Source organism: Lissotriton helveticus, chromosome 2_2 (genome assembly GCF_964261635.1).
Source record: "Lissotriton helveticus chromosome 2_2, aLisHel1.1, whole genome shotgun sequence".
Lineage (NCBI taxonomy): Eukaryota > Metazoa > Chordata > Amphibia > Caudata > Salamandridae > Lissotriton > Lissotriton helveticus.
This window is the reverse complement of record NC_136060.1, coordinates 494693494-494717402: the sequence shown is the minus strand read 5'-3', so window position 1 is coordinate 494717402 and position 23909 is coordinate 494693494. Positions and strand designations below refer to the sequence as shown.

General features: G+C 47.8%; 2 protein-coding genes across 5 annotated transcripts in view; one reads left to right on the top strand and one right to left on the bottom strand.

The window, feature by feature from the left end:
* Window positions 1-23909, bottom strand: part of LOC144821568 (E3 ubiquitin-protein ligase TRIM39-like) — a 1056022-nt gene that overhangs the window by 839708 nt on the left and 192405 nt on the right. The gene's annotated exons all lie outside the window — the stretch shown is intronic.
* The window catches only part of LOC144821567 (matrix metalloproteinase-21-like), a 413645-nt gene that overhangs the window by 371247 nt on the left and 18489 nt on the right, over window positions 1-23909 (top strand). The window contains exon 7 of the mRNA XM_078678754.1: window positions 7942-8114. Coding sequence (XP_078534880.1) covers window positions 7942-8114 — 173 coding nt within the window. The remainder of the gene's footprint in view (window positions 1-7941; window positions 8115-23909) is intronic.

Here is a 23909-nt window from a genome sequence, read left to right as displayed (position 1 = left end):
TTGGACACCCTTCAAACGCAGAAAATGCCACCACCGGAGAAAGGACTTTCGTGAAGACGCGAGGGGGGGAGCGAAGACGGAAAGGCAGAACCTTGAATTGAAAGTCTCTGCGCCCCACCCGGAAGCATAAGAACTTCCGATGTCTTGGAAGTATCGGCACGTGGAAATAAGCGTCCTGAGATCGATGGTAGTTATGAAATCGTCCTTTGAGAGAAGGCGGAGAATTTCCACGAGCGTGAGCATGCGAAAGTATTGGCACTTCAGGTACTTGTTCAAGGCTCTTAAGTCGAGGATCGGAGGCCATTCTCCGTACTTCTTAAGAACGAGGAAAAACGGGAATAGAATCCCATCCACTTTTGAGACTTGGGAACTACTTCGATGATACCTTTCTGAATCATGAGTCGAATCTGTTGGATAGCTCCTTGAGGTGTGCTGGAGGCGGACCCGATGGAGGGGTGTTTGGAGGGAATTTGACAAACTCAAGGCATGGCCCTTTGATACAATGTCCAGCACCCAACGGTCTGAAGTGATTGAAGACCAATTGGAAAAGAAGCGGGAGATTTGACCTCCAACTTTAGGCGGGGAAGGCAAGTCATTGCTTCTTAGAAGCGGAGCCCCTGTAGGAAGTCTTTCCTCTGTAGGATTTTGAAGACTGCTGTCGATAGGACTGATGCGTCTGGGAGGAATACCTCGGATTGCCTTGGCCGCAAGAGCGGTACTGGTTGGATGCACCACGAAAGGAACAGGAGGTGCAGCGTCCGCGTGCACCACGAAAAGGCTGTTTGCGAAACCGCAAAGTGCCCAGGGCACGAGCAGTCTCGTTGTCCTTTTTTATGGTCTGGAGTGCATCGTCTACATGCTGGCCAAAGAGTGATTCGCAGTCATAAGGCATGTTGAGGATTTTCGCCTGAACTTCCTGGTGAAAAGAGGTGGAACGAAGGCAGCCCTGACAACGCAAAATAGCTGCCCCCGCAAGCTGACGAAAACCAGTGCATGCAGTGTCCACAGAGCAGTCGATCTCTGACGACACTGTCTCTCCCTCCTGAAGGATCTTGAGAGCCTCTGCTCTGGAGGGCTCAGGAATGAGGTCGAGAAAGGAAGACATATCTGACCACATTTGGCGGTCATAGCGCCCCAGAATGGCCAGAGAATTAGCAGCCCTCACAGTGGTAGAAGCCATAGTGGAAAATTTCCGTCCAATGGCATCAAGACGATGTCCCTCACGGTCGAGAGGAGCGGTAATAGGAGAAGACGGATTCCTGGATCGACCTTGTGTGGCCTGGGTAATCACGGAATCAGGTTTAGGTTGTGCTACCAGGCAGGCTGGAGAACCCTGTGGCGCCCTATATTTCTTCTCCAAACGAGGAAGAAGCGCCAGGATAGAATTCGGCATCTGCATCAGTTTGATGCCCTCATTCCAGATGAAGTCAATTATGGGCACTGCCCGGACCTGTTTAAATGGTTGACTCTTGAAATCATAAAGAAAACAGTCCTCATCTTTCAGGATCATAGGAAGCTTGAAGCGCAGCGCCGCTTGTTCCATAACTTGGTGAAAACCTGCTATATCCACAGGAGGGGAATGCCCTGGACCCGAAGGTGGCGGCGACGGTGTCTGGATTTGATAGTCGTCCCAATCAGCCATGTTCCCATCATCATCCTCAACCTCGCCGTCCTCCCGATCTGGGCGAACGTCATCATCCTCGTAAACAGTTGCATGAACCTGAATAGAGGTTGTAGGTGTTGCAGGTGACGCAGATGGCTCTGGCAGGGCAGTAGAGGGAGGAGCCGCTGTAGCTGCAGGCGCCAAAGGATGAGGAGCCCCCTGGTGAGAAGGTGGAAATCGCCTATTCTAATCCTCCAGCATACATCAGAGATTAGAAATGAGGGAGAGCGGTATTTGCGCTGCGGGAACATGAGCAGAGGGTTCCTCATCATGGTAGTAATGCTCTTCCTGACCATCCTCATACTCCTGACATTTAATAATCAGTTCTGAAGGGCTTCGAGCTGCCCGGAGTCCTGCTCCGAACCAGTGGCAAAAAGGTGATGGAGGCTGCGGTTGGCGTGGAATGGGAAGCTGATCCAAAGGCACATGCCGACGGTGGTGCAGAGGGTCAACAGCAGGTGCCCCGGAACTTGATGAGGAATATGGCACCAGAGGCATTGATGCGAAAGAAGACGTCGTCGACGATAACACAGTCGACGGGACAACCACCGTCGACGAAGCCGCCGACGGCAAAACCAGAGTCGTCGACGAAGCCGTTGGCAATTAAGCCGCAGTCGATGGAGCCGCAGTCGATGGAGCCGCCGTCGACGGAGCAACCGCCGACGAAGAGGCTCTCTTCACAGAGGGTGTCGAAGAAGATTTTGATGTCGACGAGACTCCCTTCTTCGACGCCGACGATGAGATTGGAATCGACGAGACAGATTTGAAACTTACACACACCATCGTCGACACGGACGTCATCGACGATCCGTTGGCAGATGTTGTCGTCAAAGAGGTAGAAACGGCATGTCTCGTCGTTGGAACGACCGTCGACGATTTTGCACATTTTTTAAAGGAAACCTGCGTAGAAGGAGCCGTAGACGCCTGAGAGTCAGATCTCGAGGGCGTAGGCGTAGCAGGAAGAGGAGAAGACACAGCAGGAACATTCATGAGTTCAAGTTTCTTCTTCTTCAGGAATGGAGATGGCATATCCTGCACACTGCTAAGTTTAGATGTGGCTCTAGACCCAACTGACGCAAGGCTTTCTGCATCAGAAAGAGGTGCATCCTTCTCCTTCAACCTCTGCAACCAAAGGAGTAGATGCCCCTCCCTGTCCTTAAGGGTCTTGGTGGAGAAAGTCCTGCAAATTTTACATTTGCGTACCTCATGCTCTGGATAGAGGCAATAAATACACTTCTTGTGAGGGTCCTCTGAGAAGAGCCGCAACTTCCCTCAAGAAACACAAGGACGAAATAAAGACTTCTTACTTGAAGACATCCCAAAAACTGAAGAAATCCACAAGGAAGTAGAAAACTGAGCAGAGCTCGGTGAGACTCCCTTCACACGACGTGCGGTAGAAAATCTGAGGGCCTGAGCCTCTGAAGGGAAGCTTCTAGAGGGGTGCTTGCGCCTGATTGGATGTAGTTTGGACTAACATAATGACTTGGATATGTTATGAATGTACTTTTGTCTTCTAATGTATTCCTATGTGTTAAGGCTAACCTTGGTAAGTATTTATGGTTTTAGAATGTATGTAATTATATTTTTATATACATATATTGTTGGTTTTTATTGCGGGAATATTCAAGCATGTGAATCTATGAAAGACACCCCAATACTGGAGAAAGAGGAGTTTTTAGTTGCTGCAGTAGATCTGCCACAGTTGTGTGCAGTTTCGGAAAGTCGTTGGCGCCATGCTCTTCGTAATGCTGTATCTTTGGGTTTGGTGATGTCTTTCATTGAAAATGGTTGGCCTAAGGAGAGGAATCTAAATTTTGAAAACCAAACTTATATTCAGGATCCTTATGAAGAATGTTGAGATTTTTGTGGGCGATTATGTTTGAGTGAAGAAACTATTCTATGTGAAGAAGGGTTTGCCTAAGTTTGGTCCTTCTTATAAGGTGATCAAGGTGAAAGGTAGTTCTGTAAAACTAGAAAATGGACAGTGGTAGAATATGTGCTCTTTGATTAAAGAAAATGTTTGGTCTGTGAAAAAACAGAATAACTTGGATGAAGTTATTTGTGATCAAAGCAGTTCAAAAAAGAACAATCTTCCTCTTTTGAGGCGCAGTGTTAGAGTTAAGAATGTTACTCTTTGTTATAGAGATTTATTATTCTATAGTGATGGTTTAACGTATCAGTGTTCTTCCTACCTTTCTTTGGAATGTTTATGTTCATACACTTTTGCATTGCCATCTTTATTCTATTTTCATGCTCAACTTTTTCTTCAATATTATTATTTTATTATTCCATTTTGTGATTTTTTGTATCTTTGTTTTATTTAGGGAAAACCCCATGTAGTGATCTATGCTTGTTAAACAACTTTATTGTTGGTGGAACTTCTATTGGTCGGTTTGTGTTCTTAGACCGGCAGTTGGAGCCACCTGTTGGACTGCGCTGCCGCTGCTCTGCTTTGCTGGTCCAGCATTATTGAAATAACGAAAGCTGCCACTTACTTGGTTCCTGTGTCGATTTACTACACTTTCTTTATAACTATTAGAGATGGAGCACTTCATATACTATAAATGTTGACGCATCACTGATTAATATATTATTTAACCCCTTAGGTGCGGCCATGGGCTGCAGTCTCTCACCAGTGTGTCTGTTAGCCACAGGCCGACGCTGGAGAGGGTTAAAAAGGTAGAAAGGCCGCTCTTTTGCTTTGCAGAGTTTCCTCCCTCCTCTGTGCCCCCAGGCTAGGGCTGCTCAGAAAGAGCTTCCCAAGCTGCCCAAGCTTTTTTTGGGGGGGCGGCGGGGGCTGTTATGATTATCAGCAAGCGGGACACGCTGGGATCACACCTTTATTAAAGTGAAATGTTGGCTCATTTTACTTTCACTGAATCATGCTCTGGGGCATATTTCCTCCCTCTGAGCACTGATTCTCATGGGAGACATATTGGTGGAAAGGTGATAATCTCCCCTTTCTAATGGTACCTCTGTCCATTGGGTTGCTGCTAGGGATCGCCACAGGAGAACAATCCCCATGCAGGGATCCACCCACTAGACACCAGTGACAGGCAGGGCCCATCGTCACAGGCTTGTGAACCCTCAATCCTGTAGTGCAACGAAAGTTCAGAGGGCCCCCCTGCAAAGTACACAGAGGGGCCTCCCTCCGGATTTAATCCAGAGCTCTCTGGCGTGAGTACACTGCTAAGGGGTCCTCTGCAGCCCGGGGCACCCCTCAAATTGTCTACATCTACACCCGGGAGGAAAGGGGGCTGAAAGACTGAAAATTACACCTGTTCTGCCCCCCTCCCCCCACAGAGAGCAGATGGAGTGATTCACCCCAATCTCCACCCCCCACCACCACGCCTGGAGGGCAGAATTCCCACTAGACAGCAAGGAAAGCTTTTTTGTAATAAAAATATAGGGGTGGGGTATATACACATAAATCTCCCCTCCCCTCCAAGGGGCAAATGGAGTGATTACCCCTGTTCTGCAGCCCAAACAGGAGGTTGAGGGGGTGCAGAAAGCCCATTAGACACCGGGGATTGAATCTTGTTAAAAAAAGAAGAAAAAAGGCAAACTAGTGGTGGGGGCTTCCAAAGAGGGCATGGCTGTACCCCACCTCAGCAAGCGCAGACATGTTTGTCTGCCTCTCCCCCCCCCCCCCCGAGTGGTGGATGGGAGACAATTACCCCCTAATCTGCCCTCACTGGGGGCAGAAAGACCATTGGATACCAAGGCAAAAAAGCAGAGGTTGGAGCTGTCCAACAAGGGTATGGCAATGCCCTGCTCCCCAAAAAAGGACTCTGTTTTTCTGCCCGAACCCCCCCCCCGGAGGTGGATGAGGCAATTACTCCCAATCTGCTTCCCATGAGGGCGGAAAACCCACTAAGCAAGGGGGCTGCATTTAATACATGTTTTGGAAGGACGAGCACTCTTGGGCCTGCACTCTCCCCACCCCAGGGCCCAATAGATGTTCTACCCCTTGGGAGATGGATAAAGGTATTCACTCAGAATTTACCCTCCCCTTTGTAGCTGGTGCACTCTGCCATTGGCCACACCCCAACCCACGCAACACCCCACCCCACCCCAAAAGGGACAACCTAATCTTTCTGCCCCTCCCCCAGGGATAGACTGGTGGCACTGGGGGTTTCCATCAATTTGCCCCGGAGAAGAAAGCCCAGTGGATGACAAAAATATTTTGTTTTTTTAAATAATGGGGTGGATCTGGCCCATCCTTGCATCAGGCCCCATCATCACCCCTAAATCCTCAACAGTCTTTCTGCTTTCTTGGGCCTATAACATCCAATGCCACAAGCAACAGAGAGGACATTTGATTATTTTGTGTGGCTGGATCCAGGGAACGAGACAGGAGCGGATCAATCCAAGCTCAATAGCAGCCCTTGTGAGAGGACTCCCATGTACCTCATCAATTCATGTGGCATTTACTAGGCCCAGCCACACAAGTACTGCAGCATTTGTATCCCTAAAAGAGGGGTAACACTGGGTGGTAGGAATTTAGTGGATTCCTCCTGATTCTGGACCTTTAGGTCACAGAAATTCAAGGAAAATGTATGATTTCAGGCAAAGTATAAGGTTTGCAGGGCATTGTGGTAAAGAAAACCTAATGGGATCCAAGCAAGCCAGTCCACCCTTGAATCTCCTGGTTGTCTTGCTTTTAAAAATGTTAATGATTGATAGGTTTCCGTCGGTGGTGCCACAGCATGGCCGCCACCTACCACAGCTACCCTTACTGCTTCTCTATAAATGTAGCACATTTAGTACCTTTTGTGTTATAGTCTTTGGCTCACCATTTTCATCGGGGTACATGCCGTAACTCCGGGTGGTAGGAAATTTGTGGCTCATCGCCGATTCCAGAACTTTTAATTACAGGAAAGTGTGCTTTTTAGTCAAAGTTTGAGGTCTGCAAGGGATTTTGGGAAAAGAAAAAAACCCTGGTGAGATCCATGCAGGTACCTCTTTCGACTCCCCCTGGTGTCTAGCTTTAAAAAATTTACAGTTTTGCTAGGTTTCCATAGATGCCTGCTGAGATAGGGCCTAAAATCCATACCTAGCCACTTTGCAAAAGAAAGATTAGGTTTGAGTGGAAAAATCTGACGTAATCATGTTAAATTTCCTGTCGTGAGCACTAGGCCTTTTTTAACAGGAGACTTGGGGGAATGCTGGGTGGGTGGATGTTTGTGGCTCCCAGCAGATTCTAGAACTTTCCATCACAGAAATGTGAGGAAAATGTGTTTGGAGTTTGCATGGGATTCTGAGTAACAAAACCTGGTGAGAGCCACACAAGTCACACCACTCTGGATCCCCCCCAGTTGTCTAGTTTACAAAAATGTACAGGTTTGCTAGGTTCCCTAGGTGACGTATGCGCTAGGGCCCAAAATCCACAGCTATCCACTTCGCCGGAAACGGCTTCTTTTTGAGTGGAATATAGTGATGTAATCATGTGGACTTTTGGTATGTTTCCTGTCGCGGGCACTAGGCCTACCCATACAAGTGAATTACCATTTTTATCAGGTCTCTGGGGGAAATGCTGGGTGGAAGAAATTGTGTAGCTCCCCACAGATTCCAGAACTTTTCATCACAGAAATGTGAGGAAAATATATTTTTGTCAAAGTTTGAGGTTTGCAAGAGATTCTGGGTAACACACCATGGTACAAGCCATGCAAGTCACCCTACCCTGGATTCCCACAGGTGTCTAGTTTGAAATAAATTGCAAGTTTGCTAGTTTTCACTATGTGCCAGCTGAGCTGGGGCCCAAAATTCACAGCCACTCAAAATATCAACAAAAAAAAGGTCAGTTTTCAGTGCAAAAATGTGACGCATCCATGTTGTGTTTTGGTCTGTTTCCTGTTGCTGGCACTAGGCCTACCGACACAAGTGAGGTACAATTTTTATTGGAAGACGAAGCATAGACTAGTATTACATTTGGTATTACCAACTGGGTTTCATTGCAATCATGCTTTTCAAATGTAAGCCAGTGTGTAAGAAAGAAGGCATTTTGGAGAGTATTTTATTGAGAATTTCCCACACAACTCTCCCTTTTACCAATTCCTTACTCCCCGCTCCACTATTTTTTTTTTTTGTTAACCACCTTCCCGATTGTCCCCCCCAGATATTTGAAAATGTTGTTCTAGTATATCTACCGCTGTTACTAGGTTTGATAAATCTGAATATATCAGTCACTATTGTCATGATTACTCTGTTCTTTACTTCCCTTTCCTCTCTTCTGCATTACTTCTCAGTGACGGACTACCTCCTTGTTTTCACTCCAGGGACCCAGCACTGGCGATATGACAGTGTGAATGACGTTGCCTACACTGAAGATCCACAGGGGTACAGGTACCCCCGCCCCATCAACGAGGGCTTTCCTGGGGTTTTTAGCACCCTCGACACTGCCTACTATGACAGACGAGACAACAACATCTACTTCTTCAGAGGATATAATGTAAGAGCTCTTGCAAAGCGATTAACTTCTGTTCATAAATATTGGTTGCAAAGCCTTACTGGTGCAGAATGCATGACTCCAACCTTCAAAATCTGCTGGAACTAAGACATCTTTCTTATCAACTAGGGCATGCAGCAAATGGATTGGAAAAGATAAAGTTGGTTAACAGGTGTTTTATCAATGTCCTAAATGATATTCATTAAAATCCATCAATGTCCTAAATGGTATAAATCAAAAGAGAAATACCAATAAGTGAAATTCTTGTGTGAGGTACGAGGATGCTTGCGTCTTTGCTTAAGATGAAGCATTTCATTTTAGTAACCCCCTTCTGTTCTACATCCATGTCCCCTTCCTCACCAGAGGGAGTGGGCTGGAGTATTCAGCAAATACAAAGAAACAGGTCTGATAGCCTAGTCACAGATACTTCCTTTAATTACTGTTCAGTACTTTCCAGCACAGAGAGCCGCATCTGGGTAGTACAGTACGTAGGAGTATGCACTAAGATGTTCGTATGTATAAGCAAGGGAGTAGCCAGAAAATGACAATACTCCCACCTTTGATCCACACTTTTGAATGCCATCGGGTGAGAGAAGCGAGAGAGCCCAACTAACTCCAAATGAGGTCTCATCATCCCACCTACAATCCATCCATTTCTCCATGTCTTTACTTCATCCATCCATCTCTTCATGCTTCCATCCGTTACCATACCACCCATCTACCCTTCCAGCCATCCTTCTATCCTTCCACCCACAATTCCAGCTATGTATTCTTCCTTTTCCCATTTATACATCACTTCTTTTTCATCCACACATCATTTCACTTTTCTTTTATCAATTTACTCATTTAAACTTCCATCCATACATTATTCCAGCCTTTCATAACCCAGCCAGTCTTTCTTCCACCCAGCCATTAATTGTGGGTTTATATTAATTGTGGGTTTATATAGCGCTAGAATCGACTCCCGGAGGAGTATCTCCGCGCTTCGACCGCTGGGGAACCCGTCCTGGCTCACCCTGAGAGATGGTCCCTAATGGGTATCTCTAAGGTGCGACCAAGCATCCCCGGCGGTCTGGGGGGCCGTTGTGAAGATGAGGCAAGCTAATGCCCAGAGTTGCCGAGTGTGGTCCCTGACTGGAGTAGGCACCGAGGCGAGAATTATCGAGCCCGCTGACCCTGGTCCACGACCCTGCCGCGTCGGGTATCGAACCCTGGTCCCGGGCTGTCCTCTGCTTACGGGTCTGCCGCCTCTAACCAGAGAGCCACACCACTCCACAGCCACACCACTCCATTCAATGTTGTTTTTAATTTCATCCATCAATCCTTTCACCGCTGATTTTTTCATGCTTTTGTACCTTCCTCTTTGATAGTTTCTTTCTGCTTTTCATATGCTCCTTGCTTTACTCTTCCTTCCAGCCTTTTCGCTCACAGCCTCAGTAGAAAGTTTATTGCGGGCCCCAATTCAAGGGAGAAAGTGGGCCCCTGGTTGTTATATGAATGATAAAATATAGCAATAAACAAGGTTCAGTGGGGCCCTCAAGCCTATTGGCCCCAGTGTCACTGAGCCTGCTGCACCAATTCAAGCTACGTCCCAGCACACACTTTCTTTCTCTCATATTTTCACCTTTTGGGGCTCTTTTGCTGTGACGGCCTTCATGGTTCACATCCATTATGGTTTTCTCTTTCTTATTTTGTTAAACCATTTGTCAGCAGACCGAACAGGCTCATAAATAATTATGTGTCAATCTGCCTAGCTGTAAGAGTGTGTGGGGGGGTTGACGAAACCACTGGCGTGCATTTACCATGTACGCACTGCACATCACTACATCTTTTATGTTGTGCACTCCTCCCAGTTACCCGTACACCCAGTACATACACTCACCATGCATGCACTGCACATCACCACTCTATCCCTGTATTATACCCTTCCCAGGCATCCATGCAACCAGTGCAGTCACCACTCCTGCACTGCACATCACATCTAACTGATGTAAGTCAAGGATGAACTAAGCACACAGCAGCAGAACATTAAAAAGTGAGTAAGCCTGTAAGCCTCACTCCAGCGACACAAGTTAAAAAAAGGACCTTTTACTCCTGCTGATCACAACACCGTACAGTGCCGCCACTGCTCTCATGCTGCTTAACTCCTGGTGAAAGCAAGAACATTCCACAACTGTGAGGGTAGCACTTGGGGTGCCCCTCCCATTCCAACAATACTCCATGAGACAGCCTTATGTCATGGTGCACAAGCATGATCCGGGTTTACCTAAAAACAAAAATCAGCATTTGGGGTCCTGACAACAGAACAAGTGGGCACTTAGGAGAGGGGTACACATCCAATACCATGCAGAGGACTTGTCCATCCCAAAAGGTGAGTAAGAAGGAATGGTTTCTTACCAGTAATCCCAGTTCTTTCTCAGAGGTGTAGGGAAGTAGGGACTTTCTGGCATAGTTATCCCCACTTTTTGCCTGGTGTCAGTGCGTTTTGATGGTAGTACACTGGGATCCAGGTAGGCCTCATAGCCCAGGGGCAGGGTGCGTGGTTGTAAGTGTGACGGTGCCCCTGCACAAGTAGATACAGGGCTACAAACCACAAAATCCATTATCTGGCTTTGTAAGTGTGGGTAAGCTGTTTTAAGGTATGTGGGGGACATTTGCCAAGTTGAGATGTCCAGCTACATAATGGCTTCACCGAATCCAGTCATGTTTGGTATCAAACATGTTGGAATCATGCAACTACACAGATTCGAGTGTTAATTGCATGATACCATGTACTGGGGGCTCCTTAGAAGATCCTCCATGTCTACCTGTGTAGCCTTGCAGGGTGTGTGTGCCAACCCCAGACACTGTTCTGCCCTCCTGCTGCTGAGTTTAACGTGTGCAGGGAAAGGTAGAACAAAGGATTTCCTGTAGAGGGGAAGAAACAAGTTACTTACCTGTAACTTTAGTTCTCCAGTATTGGTAACTTTCATAGATTCCCATTGCTTGTATCATTTCCCGTCATCGGAATGGGAGCCTCGGTAATATATATATATATATATATATATATATATATATATATATATATATATATATACACACACACACACACCTAGGTAAATACACCCTAGTAGGTACAAAAAAATAAATAAAAAATAGGCCTAGGCCTCATTATATTTTGTAGCCTATAGGTGTTCTTATGCAAAAAGACCCAAACTCACCTTAGCAACCAATCAGATTAGCCTCACCCTGTGGAACGTTCCTGAGAAAGCTCAGAAACTCAGATTTTCGTAGCCGTTGCCTTGCCACAGAGTCACCTAGACCAGAAGTGAGCTTTCCCAGGGGAGGTGGGTGGGCGCATGGGAATCTATGAAAGTTACCAATACTGGAGAACTAAAGTTACAGGCAAGTAACTTGTTTCTTACTCCAGTATTGGAACTTTCATAGCTTCCCATTGCTTGTATCAGAGTAGATAGCAGTTAGCATGCCTCAAACATTTCGTTCATAGTTACAAATCTATTATCAACCAATGATATAACACATCATAATAATCATCAATCAGTAACCATAGCGTAATCAACGAAATGTGAGAAAAAACAGGAAGGAGGGAAGAGAGGAAAGCTCACCTCTTACTGGAAGAGATTTCTCAGGACTGCTTGACCAACAGCCGAATCCCCCTTTGCAGCCGCCTCAAGGCAGTAGTGTCTCGTGAATGAGTGAGTACTGCTCCAGGTGGCCGCTCTGCAAATATCCTTTATCGATACTCCCGCAAACAGTGCTGTAGACGATGAGATCGATCTTGTGGAGTGCGCCTTCACCTGTCCTTCCAACGGCTTGCCTGCCGCCTGGTGGCAGAAACGGATCGCACTCGATATCCATCTGGAAATTCCCTGCTTTGACAAAGGAAACCCTTTCCTTGGGGCTCCAAAAGCGACAAACAGCTGGGGCGTCTTCCGAAATCCAGCTGTGCGTTGAAGATAGAATTTCAAACATCTCTGAACGTCCAGAGAATGAAGTGTCCTCTCAGCCTGGGTTGAAGGCCGAGGAAAAAAGGAATTCAGCACCACCGGTTCATTAAGATGAAAGTCTGTCGGTACCTTCGGAATGAACTTCGGGTTCATTCGGAGGATCAAGGTATCATTTTTGAACTGCAAGTAAGGTTCCTTGATAGTTAAAGCCTGAAGTTCTCCCACTCTCCTTCCCGAGGTGAGTGTCAGAAGAAGCGCCACTTTCCATGACAGGAACTTCAAGTCCGCCTTATGTATCGGCTCAAATGGCGATCTCATCAGTTGAGCCAGGACCACATTCAGATGCCAAACCGGAGGTGGAGGCCGAACTGGCGGAAACACTCTAAAGAGGCTTTTCAGGAACTGCCTTATCACTCTTGCTGATAACAGAGAAGGACCAGATCTTGTTCTTCTATACCTGGAAATAGCCGCCAAGTGGACCTTGATGGAAGCATGAGCCAGACCTGCCTTTGCCAAAGAAAGAATGTATGGCAAGAGTTGATGCGGAGCTGATGAGAATGGATGCACTCCTCTCTGGCACCATAAATAAAACCTTTTCCATTTCGCTCTATATGTTTTATTAGTGCTAGGAGCTCGTGCGTGTCCTAAGATGTTCCTGCATTCCTCCGGAATGTCTAGATCCTTAAACTCTCTGTGTTCAGGAGCCATGCTGTCAATTGAAGCGAGCTCGGGTTCGAGCGGAGAACCTGGCCGTTGGACATTGATAGAGGAGTCTGGTTGGAGTGAAGATGAATGGGCTGTTCCTCTGACAGAAGAAGCAACTCCGTGAACCAGAACTGCCGAGCCCAGGCGGGCGCTATCAGTATCATCCTGCACTTGTCCATCTTGAGCTTCTTGAGGACTCGAGGAATCAGGGGAAATGTCGGAAAGGCGTAAACAAATGCGCCGGACCAAGACATCAAAAGGGCATTCCCCAGCGATCCTCGATGGTGTTCCCTGCTTGCGTAACACCGGCATTTCTTGTTCATCGGAGTGGCAAACAGGTCGATCGCTGGGGTCCCCCAGCGGGAGAAGATGTCCTTGACCACTGCGTTGTCCAATTCCCACTCGTGTGAGACTGCCCTCAGGCGGCTTAACGTATCCGCTTTCGTGTTGCATACTCCTGGAAGGTGTTCCGCTACAAGCATGATGTTCTGTGAGATTGCCCATTCCCATAACAGCTGGGCTTCCTGAGAAAGCAGTGGCGATCTTGTGCCTCCCTGCTTGTTGATGTAATGCATTGCGGTGGTGTTGTCCGTACGCACTAGGATGGCAGAATTTGAAATCTTTGGAAGGAAAGCCAACATTGCCAATCGAATAGCTCGTAGCTCCAGAACATTGATATGCAAGCGACGTTCTTTTGGCGTCCAGTGTCCACTGACTTGAAGATCTTGCATGACCGCTCCCCAACCCTGAAGGGAGGCGTCTGTTGTAATGACGCGAGGAGCCGGCGCCGCTCTGAAACTGAGACCCACCGAGAGGTGAGATTTTTTCATCCACCATGAAACCGTCTGTTTCATCTGCTGGGTGACAGTTACCCTGTCGTTGAAAGACCCTTCCACCTGCTTCCACTGAAGGTCTAGTTCCTCTTGCAAGGGGCGCATTCGCAGCCTGCAGTGCGGAATCAATTGAATACAGGAGGAAATCGACCCTAGAAGAGATTTGTACATCCTGACTGTCATCCAACTTCTCCTTTGCAATCGAGCGGCTGAAGACATGAGTTTCATTTGTCTCTCTTCCGAAGGGAAGGCCTTGCACACCCGAGTATCGAGTATTGCTCCCAGGAACTTCACCGTACCCGCCGGTCGAAGAACCGATTTTTCTCTGTTGAGTTGTAAACCCAGCCGAATGAAGAGACTTAAACATGTTTCCACCGCCTCTGTTGCCGCTTGGAAACTTGGTGCCTTCAGCAGCCAGTCGTCTAAGTACAGGAATACTTCCAGCGACTGTCTTCTCAGAAACGCTGCTACCGGGGCCAGCACCTTTGTGAATATCCGGGGTGCGGACTTCAATCCAAATGGGAGCACCATAAACTGGAAGTGACTCTTGCCTACTGTGAAGCGAAGGAAAAGTCTGTGAGCTGGGTGGATTGGGATATGAAAATAGGCATCTTCCAGGTCTAACGTAGCCATGAAGTCGCCTGGATTTAAGAGGCGCAATATGTCCTGGAGCGAAATCATCCGAAACGACAGTTTTAGGAGATAGGTGTTGAGCACCCTTAAATCCAGGATCGGATGCCACTTTTCCTTTGTTTTGCGGATCAGAAAAAATCTTGAATAGAAACCTTCTCCTCTTTGCGATAGGGGAACACGTTGGATCGCCCCTTTCCGAAGCATTTGTTGAACTTCCAATTGCAGAAGGTTTAGATGTTTTGAAGTAGTGGCGTGGGGAGCTCTTGTAGGTGGAAATTCCTGGAATTCTAACGTATGCCCATGTCGGATGATGTTCAATACCCACTGATCCGATGTTATTTCTTCCCAGCTGCTCAGATGTTGAGTTATCCTGCCGCCCACTGGAGACCCATGGAGCGGAGGAACAGTTGGCAGAGTCAGGAGGCCGCTATTGACGCTTGCCAGCGTCCTTGCTTTGACGCCCTTGACGTCCACGAGAGATCTGACGAGAGAACGACTGAGCTTGTGACTGCCGCTGATAATACTGATTGTCGTACTGAGGTCTGTACGACTGCGACTGCTGCGAGTACCGTTGCTGTTGATAACCACCTCTGGTCGAAGTGAAGCCTCTTCCTCTTGCCCGACGGAACAGTGTTTTCCTATATTGTAAGGTACAAAGAGCGCTAGCCGTCTCTGTGTCCTTTTTTATTCCTTGCAGTGTGTAATCGATATATTTTCCAAATAACATGGCCCCATCAAAGGGTAAGTCCAGAATCTTATTTTGAACTTCTGGTCGGAAGTAAGTAGCTCGTAGCCAACCCTGCCGTCTAAGAACAGCCGCGCTACCCAGAGCACGGAAAGCAGTGGTTGCGATGTCCATCGCACAGTCAATCATTTCTGAAGAAGAACGTTGCCCCTCTTCCAGAAGTTTTTGTGCTTCAGCCTTAGGGTCATCCGCCAGTAGGTTTACATAGGCTGCAATATCACTCCACATCTGACGGTCGTACCTTGCTAGAATCGCCAGGGCATTGGCCGCCCGGACCAGCAAGCTAGCCATTGATGAAAAACGCTTCCCAGCGTTGTCTAACCTTCTACCCTCCTTGTCTGGTGGAGTTGTGAGGGTGGCCGAAGGATTTCGCGATTTTTTCTGTGCTGCCTGTGATATGACTGAGTCTGGTCGAGGTTATCCAATCAAGCAGGCGGGACTGTCATCAGGAGCTTTATACTTCTTCTCTAGGCGTGGTAAGGTCGGAATGACCGTCGCCGGGGCCTGCATCACCTTCTTTCCCTCTTCCCATATATGTTCTACAATGGGAATCAAACGCACTGCCTTACGGTAAGCCTCTTTAAAATCATATAAAAAACAATCCGTAGATGTTGAAGGCATGGCTAGTTTAAAGCGTGCCGTGGCTCTCTCCATTAAGCTGAAGAAACCTCCCACCTCAGCCGGAGGTGAATCTATCGGGTCAGGCACCGGAGAAGCCGGATCCGGAATAATATACTGGTTCCATTCACTATCCGGGTTCTGACCCTGGTTGTCACCTGCTCCAGCCTCATCCGAGGTGTCATCCCGGTGTGGTGTATGCCTAGGATATTCCCTCTCTTCATCCACATGTGACGGAGGCACAGACTGCGTCGCCACCACCTGTGGCTGAATTTGCACTTGACTTTCCACTGGCCGCGACCCTTGTCTGCTTCTATATTCTTCCAGCATAGCTCTTAAGTCTGTCAACAGACTCATAGGCATAGTAACCGTGCCCTGCTGTCCCTGGGCTTCCTGGTATGCGACTTGACCTTGCTGTCGCTGTTCTTGCCGATAAGAATACTCATCTTCTTGGTCAGAATCATGGTATTTAAGATTCAACTGTGATGGACTATATGCATCTCCATACATCTCATTCTCCTCTTCTGAGTAGTCCTCTTCGTCCAATAATAGGGCTGGGGGTAATGGATCCACCTTTCTAGGTGAAGTCATATCCGGAGTTATCCTCCTTTTCCTGGTGCTTTCCCTTGCACCTGCCGTCGACGGCGTCATAAATGAGTCCACCATATCCCTAGGCTGTACTGCCATCGTCGACGGGGCTGTCGACGAGATTATTGTCACCGTCGACGGGCCCGTCACCGTCGACGAGCTCGTCATCGTCGACGGGACTGTCGTCGTCGACGAGATTGCCATCGTCGGCGGGATTGTCATCGTCGACGGAATTGTCTTCGTCTACGCTGTCGTCGCCCCAGTCTTCGTCGACAGCATCGTCGTTGAAGTCCTCGTCGACGCCTTCGTCGTCGCTGGATGGCTCGTCGACGGATGAGGAGACAAAGTCACTGAAGAGGCCTTAGAGCCTTCTTTAACCACTGTTGAGACTTCTACAGTTGGCTTCTTGAAGGTCTTAGAAACTTTATCCTGATGTGTAGGACCGGCCGAGCCCTCATCAAGTTTTGCCTTCTGCACCTGCGGTGCTTGCCTTTCCCTCTCCTTTACACTTCCGTGAGGAGATTCGCCAGGCTCGGGCTTGCCAGACCTATCAGAGGTCCCACGCACAGCCTTTGAGGGGGGTTCAGATGATACCTCCACAGATGATCTACCCCTCTTTAGAGACGTTTTAGAGGACGTTGACCTGGCATCCTCCTCATCACTTGATACCACTCCATCCTTCTTTCCCAACTTCCTGAGCCAAATAAGTAATCTTCCCTCACGATCACGAAGGGTCTTAACAGACATCATCCTGCATATTTTACAATCTTCTGCTTTATGGTCAGGGTATAAACAATATATACAGTCCTTGTGTTTGTCCTCAACATAAAGTAGTTTTTTGCCACAAGTGGCACAAGGCTTGAATAGGCTCTTCTTTTCCTTATCAGCCATTGTTACATTTTGAACAAATCCTGTCAAAAAACAGTTTAAATAATACCTCAAAGTAGAAGTTAGAGCAGAGCTCTAAGGAGACTCCCTGTCACCAACGATGCGGTAGAAAATCTGAGGTTCTGAGCTTTCTCAGGAAGGTTCCACAGGGTGAGGCTAATCTGATTGGTTGCTAAGGTGAGTTTGGGTCTTTTTGCATAAGAACACCTCTAGGCTACAAAATATAATGAGGCCTAGGCCTATTTTTTTTGTACCTACTAGGGTGTATTTATCTAGGTATATATATATATATATATATATATATATATATCTAGGTAAATACACCCTAGTAGGTACAAAAAAAATAGGCCTAGGCCTCATTATATTTTGTAGCCTAGAGGTGTTCTTATGCAAAAAGACCCAAACTCACCTTAGCAACCAATCAGATTAGCCTCACCCTGTATATATATATATATATATATGATTACCGAGGCTCCCATTCCGACGACGGGGAATGATACAAGCAATGGGAATCTATGAAAGTTCCAATACTGGAGTAAGTCTAGCCACCTCTCCTTTGAAATAGGTGTCTTAGGCTAGGGTTGGGGTGCTTCCAAGACCTCCAGCCTGATTTGAAGGGCACATTTAATGCAATCCTTGCATAAACTAGTTTGACCCACTCCAGGAGCCCTCAACTACCACTCTAGCGCCAAACACAAAGTAACCACCCCTCTGTTCAGCTCCACCTTTGGGAGATGCTCAGAGATCTTCCAGGTGGCCACTTTATTCTGCCCTCTTAAATATTAGCTGGCAGCGGCCCCCGGGAGCATCTGATTGGTTAGGTCAACAGAGTAGCGTCCCAGACCCCCCTCCCCCAATAGGTGTGTCACTGCAGATGTAGTCCTTCCCCATTTCTGGTTACTTAAGGGTTCCCCTGAGGGTGGATCCATAGATTTGTCCAGACTTCGTCTTCAAGAACCGACTGGCTTTGCATAAAGATTTGACTAAAGACTCTTCTGCTGCTGTACAAAACTGCCTCTGGTTGGAAGACTCCTACTACAACTTTATCTCAATGTTCTTCCAAGTTCTGAGACCTCCATGGCTGTGCATCCTTTTGAGTCCCCCACAACTCTGCCTGCATCAAGATAGCAAGAATTAATCTTCTCCCTTGGAGTGGAGTCACTTCCCTGCATACAAATACACCTTGACGTCCGACTTATGGATCTTGCTTCCCATGGACACCTCCCGGCTCTACAACACAGGCGGTATTTTGTTGGCTCTATAGAGGCCTGACCAGTCCTCCCTGCAATTTGGGAGACTATAATCTCTTTCCAGCCGACCAAAGCCACATTCCTGTGCACTGTCTGTTTGCCGTTGCCAAGGTTTGTTGTTTTTCCTTACCGAAGATCTTTGAGCTCCAAGAAGCTCCAGGCTCCACCATTACATAGCTCCAAGAGTGTCATCCTCTATGCTTCTCCAGCGACGTGGGCATCCATTTTTTGTGTGATGCCCAGGCATCCCTGTGCCTGCTGCCAGAGGGTCCTCCCGGGGTCTTCACTGATTCCTTGAGGCTCTCTTGCTTGCTGAGCGCTGGTTCGGACTTACCCTTGCTGGGTGAGTCCCTCAGACCTTGCTGGTTTGCAACTAAGGTTTTCTTCATGCAACACGTCTGTGCGTTTGACACAGCTTGCTAGTGGTCCTAGAGGCCACTGACCTTACTGCAACTTGTCAACCGACGCGGGACAGTTCATGAAGTCTCCTGTGCCTCTTTATCGTCACCCGGGCTCCACAGCGGAATCTTTAAAACCTCCATGCTACAGTAAAACACCTCCTACAAAGGCTAGCATTGTGCTCCTGCTCCTAGACACCTCTGGGTGGTTCGGACCCTGTCTCCTCAATTTGCAGGTACAGCTCATCCGGAACCCACATCTAGGTTCCACCAACCTGGTCCACAAGGCTCTTTAGCAGTTGGGCTGCCAAGATTCCCCATTGACGACAACTGGTGGTTCTGATGCCACTTTGCATCTATGCACCCAGGCTCCCTTCTGTAGGTATCCTGTTTTCTGGGTATCCACGGGTGGTGGTGTCCTCCAACTTTCCTGGCTCCAAAGGGGTTCCTTGGGGTTCTCTGGGAAGGGTCCTGTAACAGTAAAATTCCAACTGTGACTTCCCAAACTTATCCTGTGGACACAAACCCGTGGTATCACCTCTGCAGACAGGCGCCTAGCAACTCTGTTACTTACCTGTTGTTGTGGTTCCGTGCTTCCCCTGGACTCTAGTTCCTTGGGTGTTTGTCTTGATTTGGTACTCACATTGCATTTAGATTTTTTTAGAATATGGTTTGGCACCTCTATAGGGGTCCATGTATTTCATATGCTGTACTTACTTGTTTTGAAGTATATTTTATTGTGTATTGATATCTCCAGGTAGGAGATATGCCAAAGTGGTTTTAATGTTGGTGTATAGTAAATACAAGGCATTTTTCCCACACTGGTGTGGTTCTTTCCTGTGTATAAGCTTCACTAACTGTGTGGTACCTGCTAGCTGCTCTTCACAGCAACCCTTGAGAACTTTGGTTAACAGGGACCACTACAACTATGACAAAGGGTTGCCTGGACTCAGTGCAGGGTACCTCACCAATAGGTGTACACATATACTGAGCCAGCCTCCTACTAGACGAATCTCCATTCAGGTCATAAGCACTGAATAGTCCAGCTCACTAGCGGGAATCCCTGAGCACTTTCCCATAGTATGTGTTGTTAAGGGTAGATGTTTGCCTTTCTTCAGGAAGGCCTGTAGAAACACGTAAGATAAGAACATTATGCAGCCTATAGGGAAGGCTACAAAGGCCCAATTCTTCAGATTACATTTGAAAAGTGGTGAGGAAACCCACATATATTTAAAGCCAAATACTTTTCTAGACGGCTTAAATCTTTCTCATACCTGATTTTGTAAGTACAGAGATTAAGGATAGAAGGACAGACAGTGCAGCCCTATAGGCTTCCATTGGGTGAGTGAAATACTGCATCTGTGCCTTTAAGGGCTCACAGACCATCGGTATCCCATCATGCCCAGAAGGTGTCAGTTGCTTCCATTGTTTTTGATGAGATGTGTCAGTGATAGATAGGAACAATAATGGCCTCAGTCCTCTCCACCAGGGAGGCGGGGGTGGGGAGGTTGCTTATGACTTCAATGGACATTCCCCTGAGAAAGAACTGGGATTACAGGTAAGAATCCAATCCTTCTCTCTCAGGGGATCTCAACTGATAGTCATAAGCACTGAATAGAGTAACAAGCCCATCTCCATCAAGAGCGGAGGAAGAAAGTCTGAAATGATTTTAGGAAGGAATTTCGGGTGAGTCTTCATCACTACCTTGTTGTAGTGAAAAGCGGTATTTCGTTTGTGAGAGCACAACGCCTGGATTTCATTAACCCTATGTGCAGATGTGATTGCTACAAGGAAAGGAGTTTCCATGAGAGATGTTGCAAGGACAATTTGCGAATGGGTTCAAAAAGGACCGGTATGAGATGTGAGACATATATTGAGTTCCCAGGAAAGAGGAGGTTAATTAATGGGAGAAAAGACCTTTTTCAACCGTTGATAATGGGGATTTAAAAAAAAATAGATTTTGGAAGGACATTTTCTGTGGGGAGCAAGAGCTGCCAAATGAACTTTTATGGGGAAAAAATTGTAAGCCAAATGAAGCAAATATGGAAGAATGACATTTTGGAAGGTTGTTGGGTCCACGTACTTGTTAGAACACCAAATGCAAAATCTTTTCCATTTGAATGAATTGGCTGAACGAGTTGATGGTTGTTTAGCCTCCTTGGGATGGTTCATACATTCTTATGGAAGGTTGACATGTCCACACTCCTCTAGCTCAGGAGCCATGCTGCTAAATTCCCTGAGGAGAGATGGGGGTGAACCATCTGGCTTCCGAATTTCGTGAGATTCGGTCTGCACAGCAGCTTATGATGTGGACAGTCTGACCGCTGAAGAAGGTCCGTGAACCACCACTGAGGTGGCCACTACAGAGCAATCAAGATTATTCGGGCTCTCAAGTAAGACAGTCTGATGAGGACTGATAGGATTAGGGGGATAGGATGAAAGGGGTAGAGAAATGTGCCAGACCAGTCAATCAATATGGCATTCCCAGTGTTCCTGCTTGAAAGAACCTTCAGGCGAAGCCTGGGCATTTTCTGTTTTATGCGGTGGCGGACAGGTTGATGTGTGGAGTGCCCCACAGTCTAAAGATGTGTTGCACAACGTCATCGTAAAGGACCCATTTGTAGTTTTCCTGCAGGACTTTGCTAAGGGAGTCTGCTTAAACATTTTGAACACCTGGGAGAGGAGTTGCAATTATCCATAGGTCTCTATCAGCCACTTTCTAATTGTCTAAGCCTCTTGGGATCAAGGTCTGGACCTCGTTCCCCCTCCCCCCCTCCACTCCGCTTGTTGAGGTAGTACATGGTTGTTGTGATGTCTGTCTTAACAAGCAGGGAGTTAGTTGTCAAGGACAAGAGGAAAGCTCTTAACACCAGGTGAACTGCGCGTTGCTCAAGGAGATTGTTGTGTTAGGTCATCTGTCTCCGAGACCATGTTCCCTGGATTTGGAGGTGATCTATGCGTGCTCTCTATCCTAGTAACAAGACATCTGCTACTATGGCCTGGGAAGAGACATCTTGATGAATTGGCATCACCTGAAGCAGATTCATCAGAGAACACCACCATTTCAGGCACTGTGTTGCATGAGGGGGGAGGGGGATGAACTTGTCTTCCTAACTGCCAGTGAGTTGGCCCCACTGATCCTCGAGACAGTTCGAAAGAGTACGCATGTGGAGATGGGCATTCAGATATAGGAAGATACATGAAGCCATCGATACAAGAAGAGATTACACAGCCCTCACTGTGTGTTGAGAGGCTTTCATAAGATATTGATCCTTCAGACAAATTGAAAACATTCTCTCCACCGTAGGAGAAACTCTTGCTAAACTGGTGCCGAAGGAGACCCCTAAAACTGCAGTGTCTGAACAAGAGTAGACGTTGTCTTAATGTAATTGATATGCAGCAATAACTGTTGGGAGGAGATTGCTTGTCCACTAGGACTGCAATCAGGCTTCCTGAGTTGTGGATGCCTCGATGAGCCAATAGTGTAGGTAGGGGTAGATGAAAACTCAATGCTTCCTTAGGTGAACAGCTAACACTGCCATACACTTCAACAAAGTTCTGGGGACTAATTTGGCCTAATCCTGAATAATTACCACTATCCGGGGCTCATCGAGGCAAACATAATACCTCACCAGATAGTAAAGCCAAGATACACCAGCTGGTTGACACCGGGAAGCTCGAGACCGGAGGTTGGGCCTGCGCCGCCGGCAGACTCTGGGGAGCGTGGCAGCCCACTGCTGCGGAGAAAAGGGCAAGGCCTCTCTGGCGGAGTGCTGAGGACGTACAATGAGGTGTGCGCTGAATCTCCGGTAGACTCCTCGCCTGCTCCCTCCCCTGTATGACCACTGGAGAGTGCGGGACTCGTTCCCGCGTGTGGCAACCCCTGCAGCGAAATACACAGTGGCCAGAAAATCACACGCCAGGTGCGAGGACCGCGATTTACATGCGGTCCAGACAGCACTGGCGAGGATCGAGGAATTGTGAGCAGACTCAGGAGTGCTGCGGAGGCTCCCTGAATCGTCGAGGAGGACGAGGATCAGTGACGTACCGCGGGTGAAGGAAGGATTGCAGGGGGCACTGGTTGGTCTTCCCTGCCCCTCCCGCTCGCCTTCTGCATGTAGGGCTGAAGCGGATTGAGCGATCCAGTCCAAGGCTCTGGTGAGGGCCTAAGAGTAAATCGAGCCTGGAGGTGAGACGTGGGCGGGCACTCCGGAAGGCCTTATGGCTAATCATTCCCTCCCCTCCCTTTCAGTGAAACATGAGGCTCTGCCCTGTATGGACTGACCCACAAGGCTGGGGGCTGTATTCTCAGAGTGGCCTGGCTTGCGCCAATAACTTAGGGGGGCCTGTGGCGCGCACCAAGGGCCCAAAACCGTGGGGCGCTGCCTGAGGTAAACTCGCTCCAAGAGGCCAGACACTGCACAGAGAACAGCGGGGGAGTCCGCACCAGCCGTAAGAAAGAAGAGCAATCAATGCTGCATTAGAGAAAGAGGTGAGAGAGGAATCGAGAGGGACAACGCAGCGAACATGGTGACCCACCGGGATAGATTGAGACGGATATTGAGCGGGGGTGCTGGATGAGAGAGGGGCTCTGCAGGAGGTATATCGGTAGGCTGAAGGAAGCTAATGCAATAGGAGTAACAGTGCTGGAGAGAAGCAGACTACTGAACAAATACTCTGGATTGATGCCAAGAGTAAAAAGGAGCAGGACCTACACGGCGAACAGCAGCACAGGATCCACAAATAAGACTGAGTGCACAACAAATATCTGAATACTTGTGTCTCAAAGCTGCCTGGAGGGCTAAGGCAGTGCTACTAACTTCAGCTGAAGAAGCCACAACTACAAGATAGCTCACTGAAAGAGGGAGTCCCCCCTGGCTAGCAGAATCACAACCAGCCACGGAACCTGGAAAGGGACAGTTGATGCAAGTAGGGGCGGCCAACATAAGCACCACCTCCTACATTATAGTAATAGACACGGACTAACCCCCACCACTCAGAGTAAACATAATACGCCATGAAGCGCCCTAAAGGGAAGCTGACGGAAACAACTTCCTCTAACGCGCTACAGCCAGAAGAACCGGAGCACTCCACCCAGCCACTCTCGCTCAACTGTATCCCGCCCAGAAAAAATGAGATGGCCCTGGACAAGCTGGACTTAATATTGCAGGAGGTCATGGAGTCTCGCAAGCC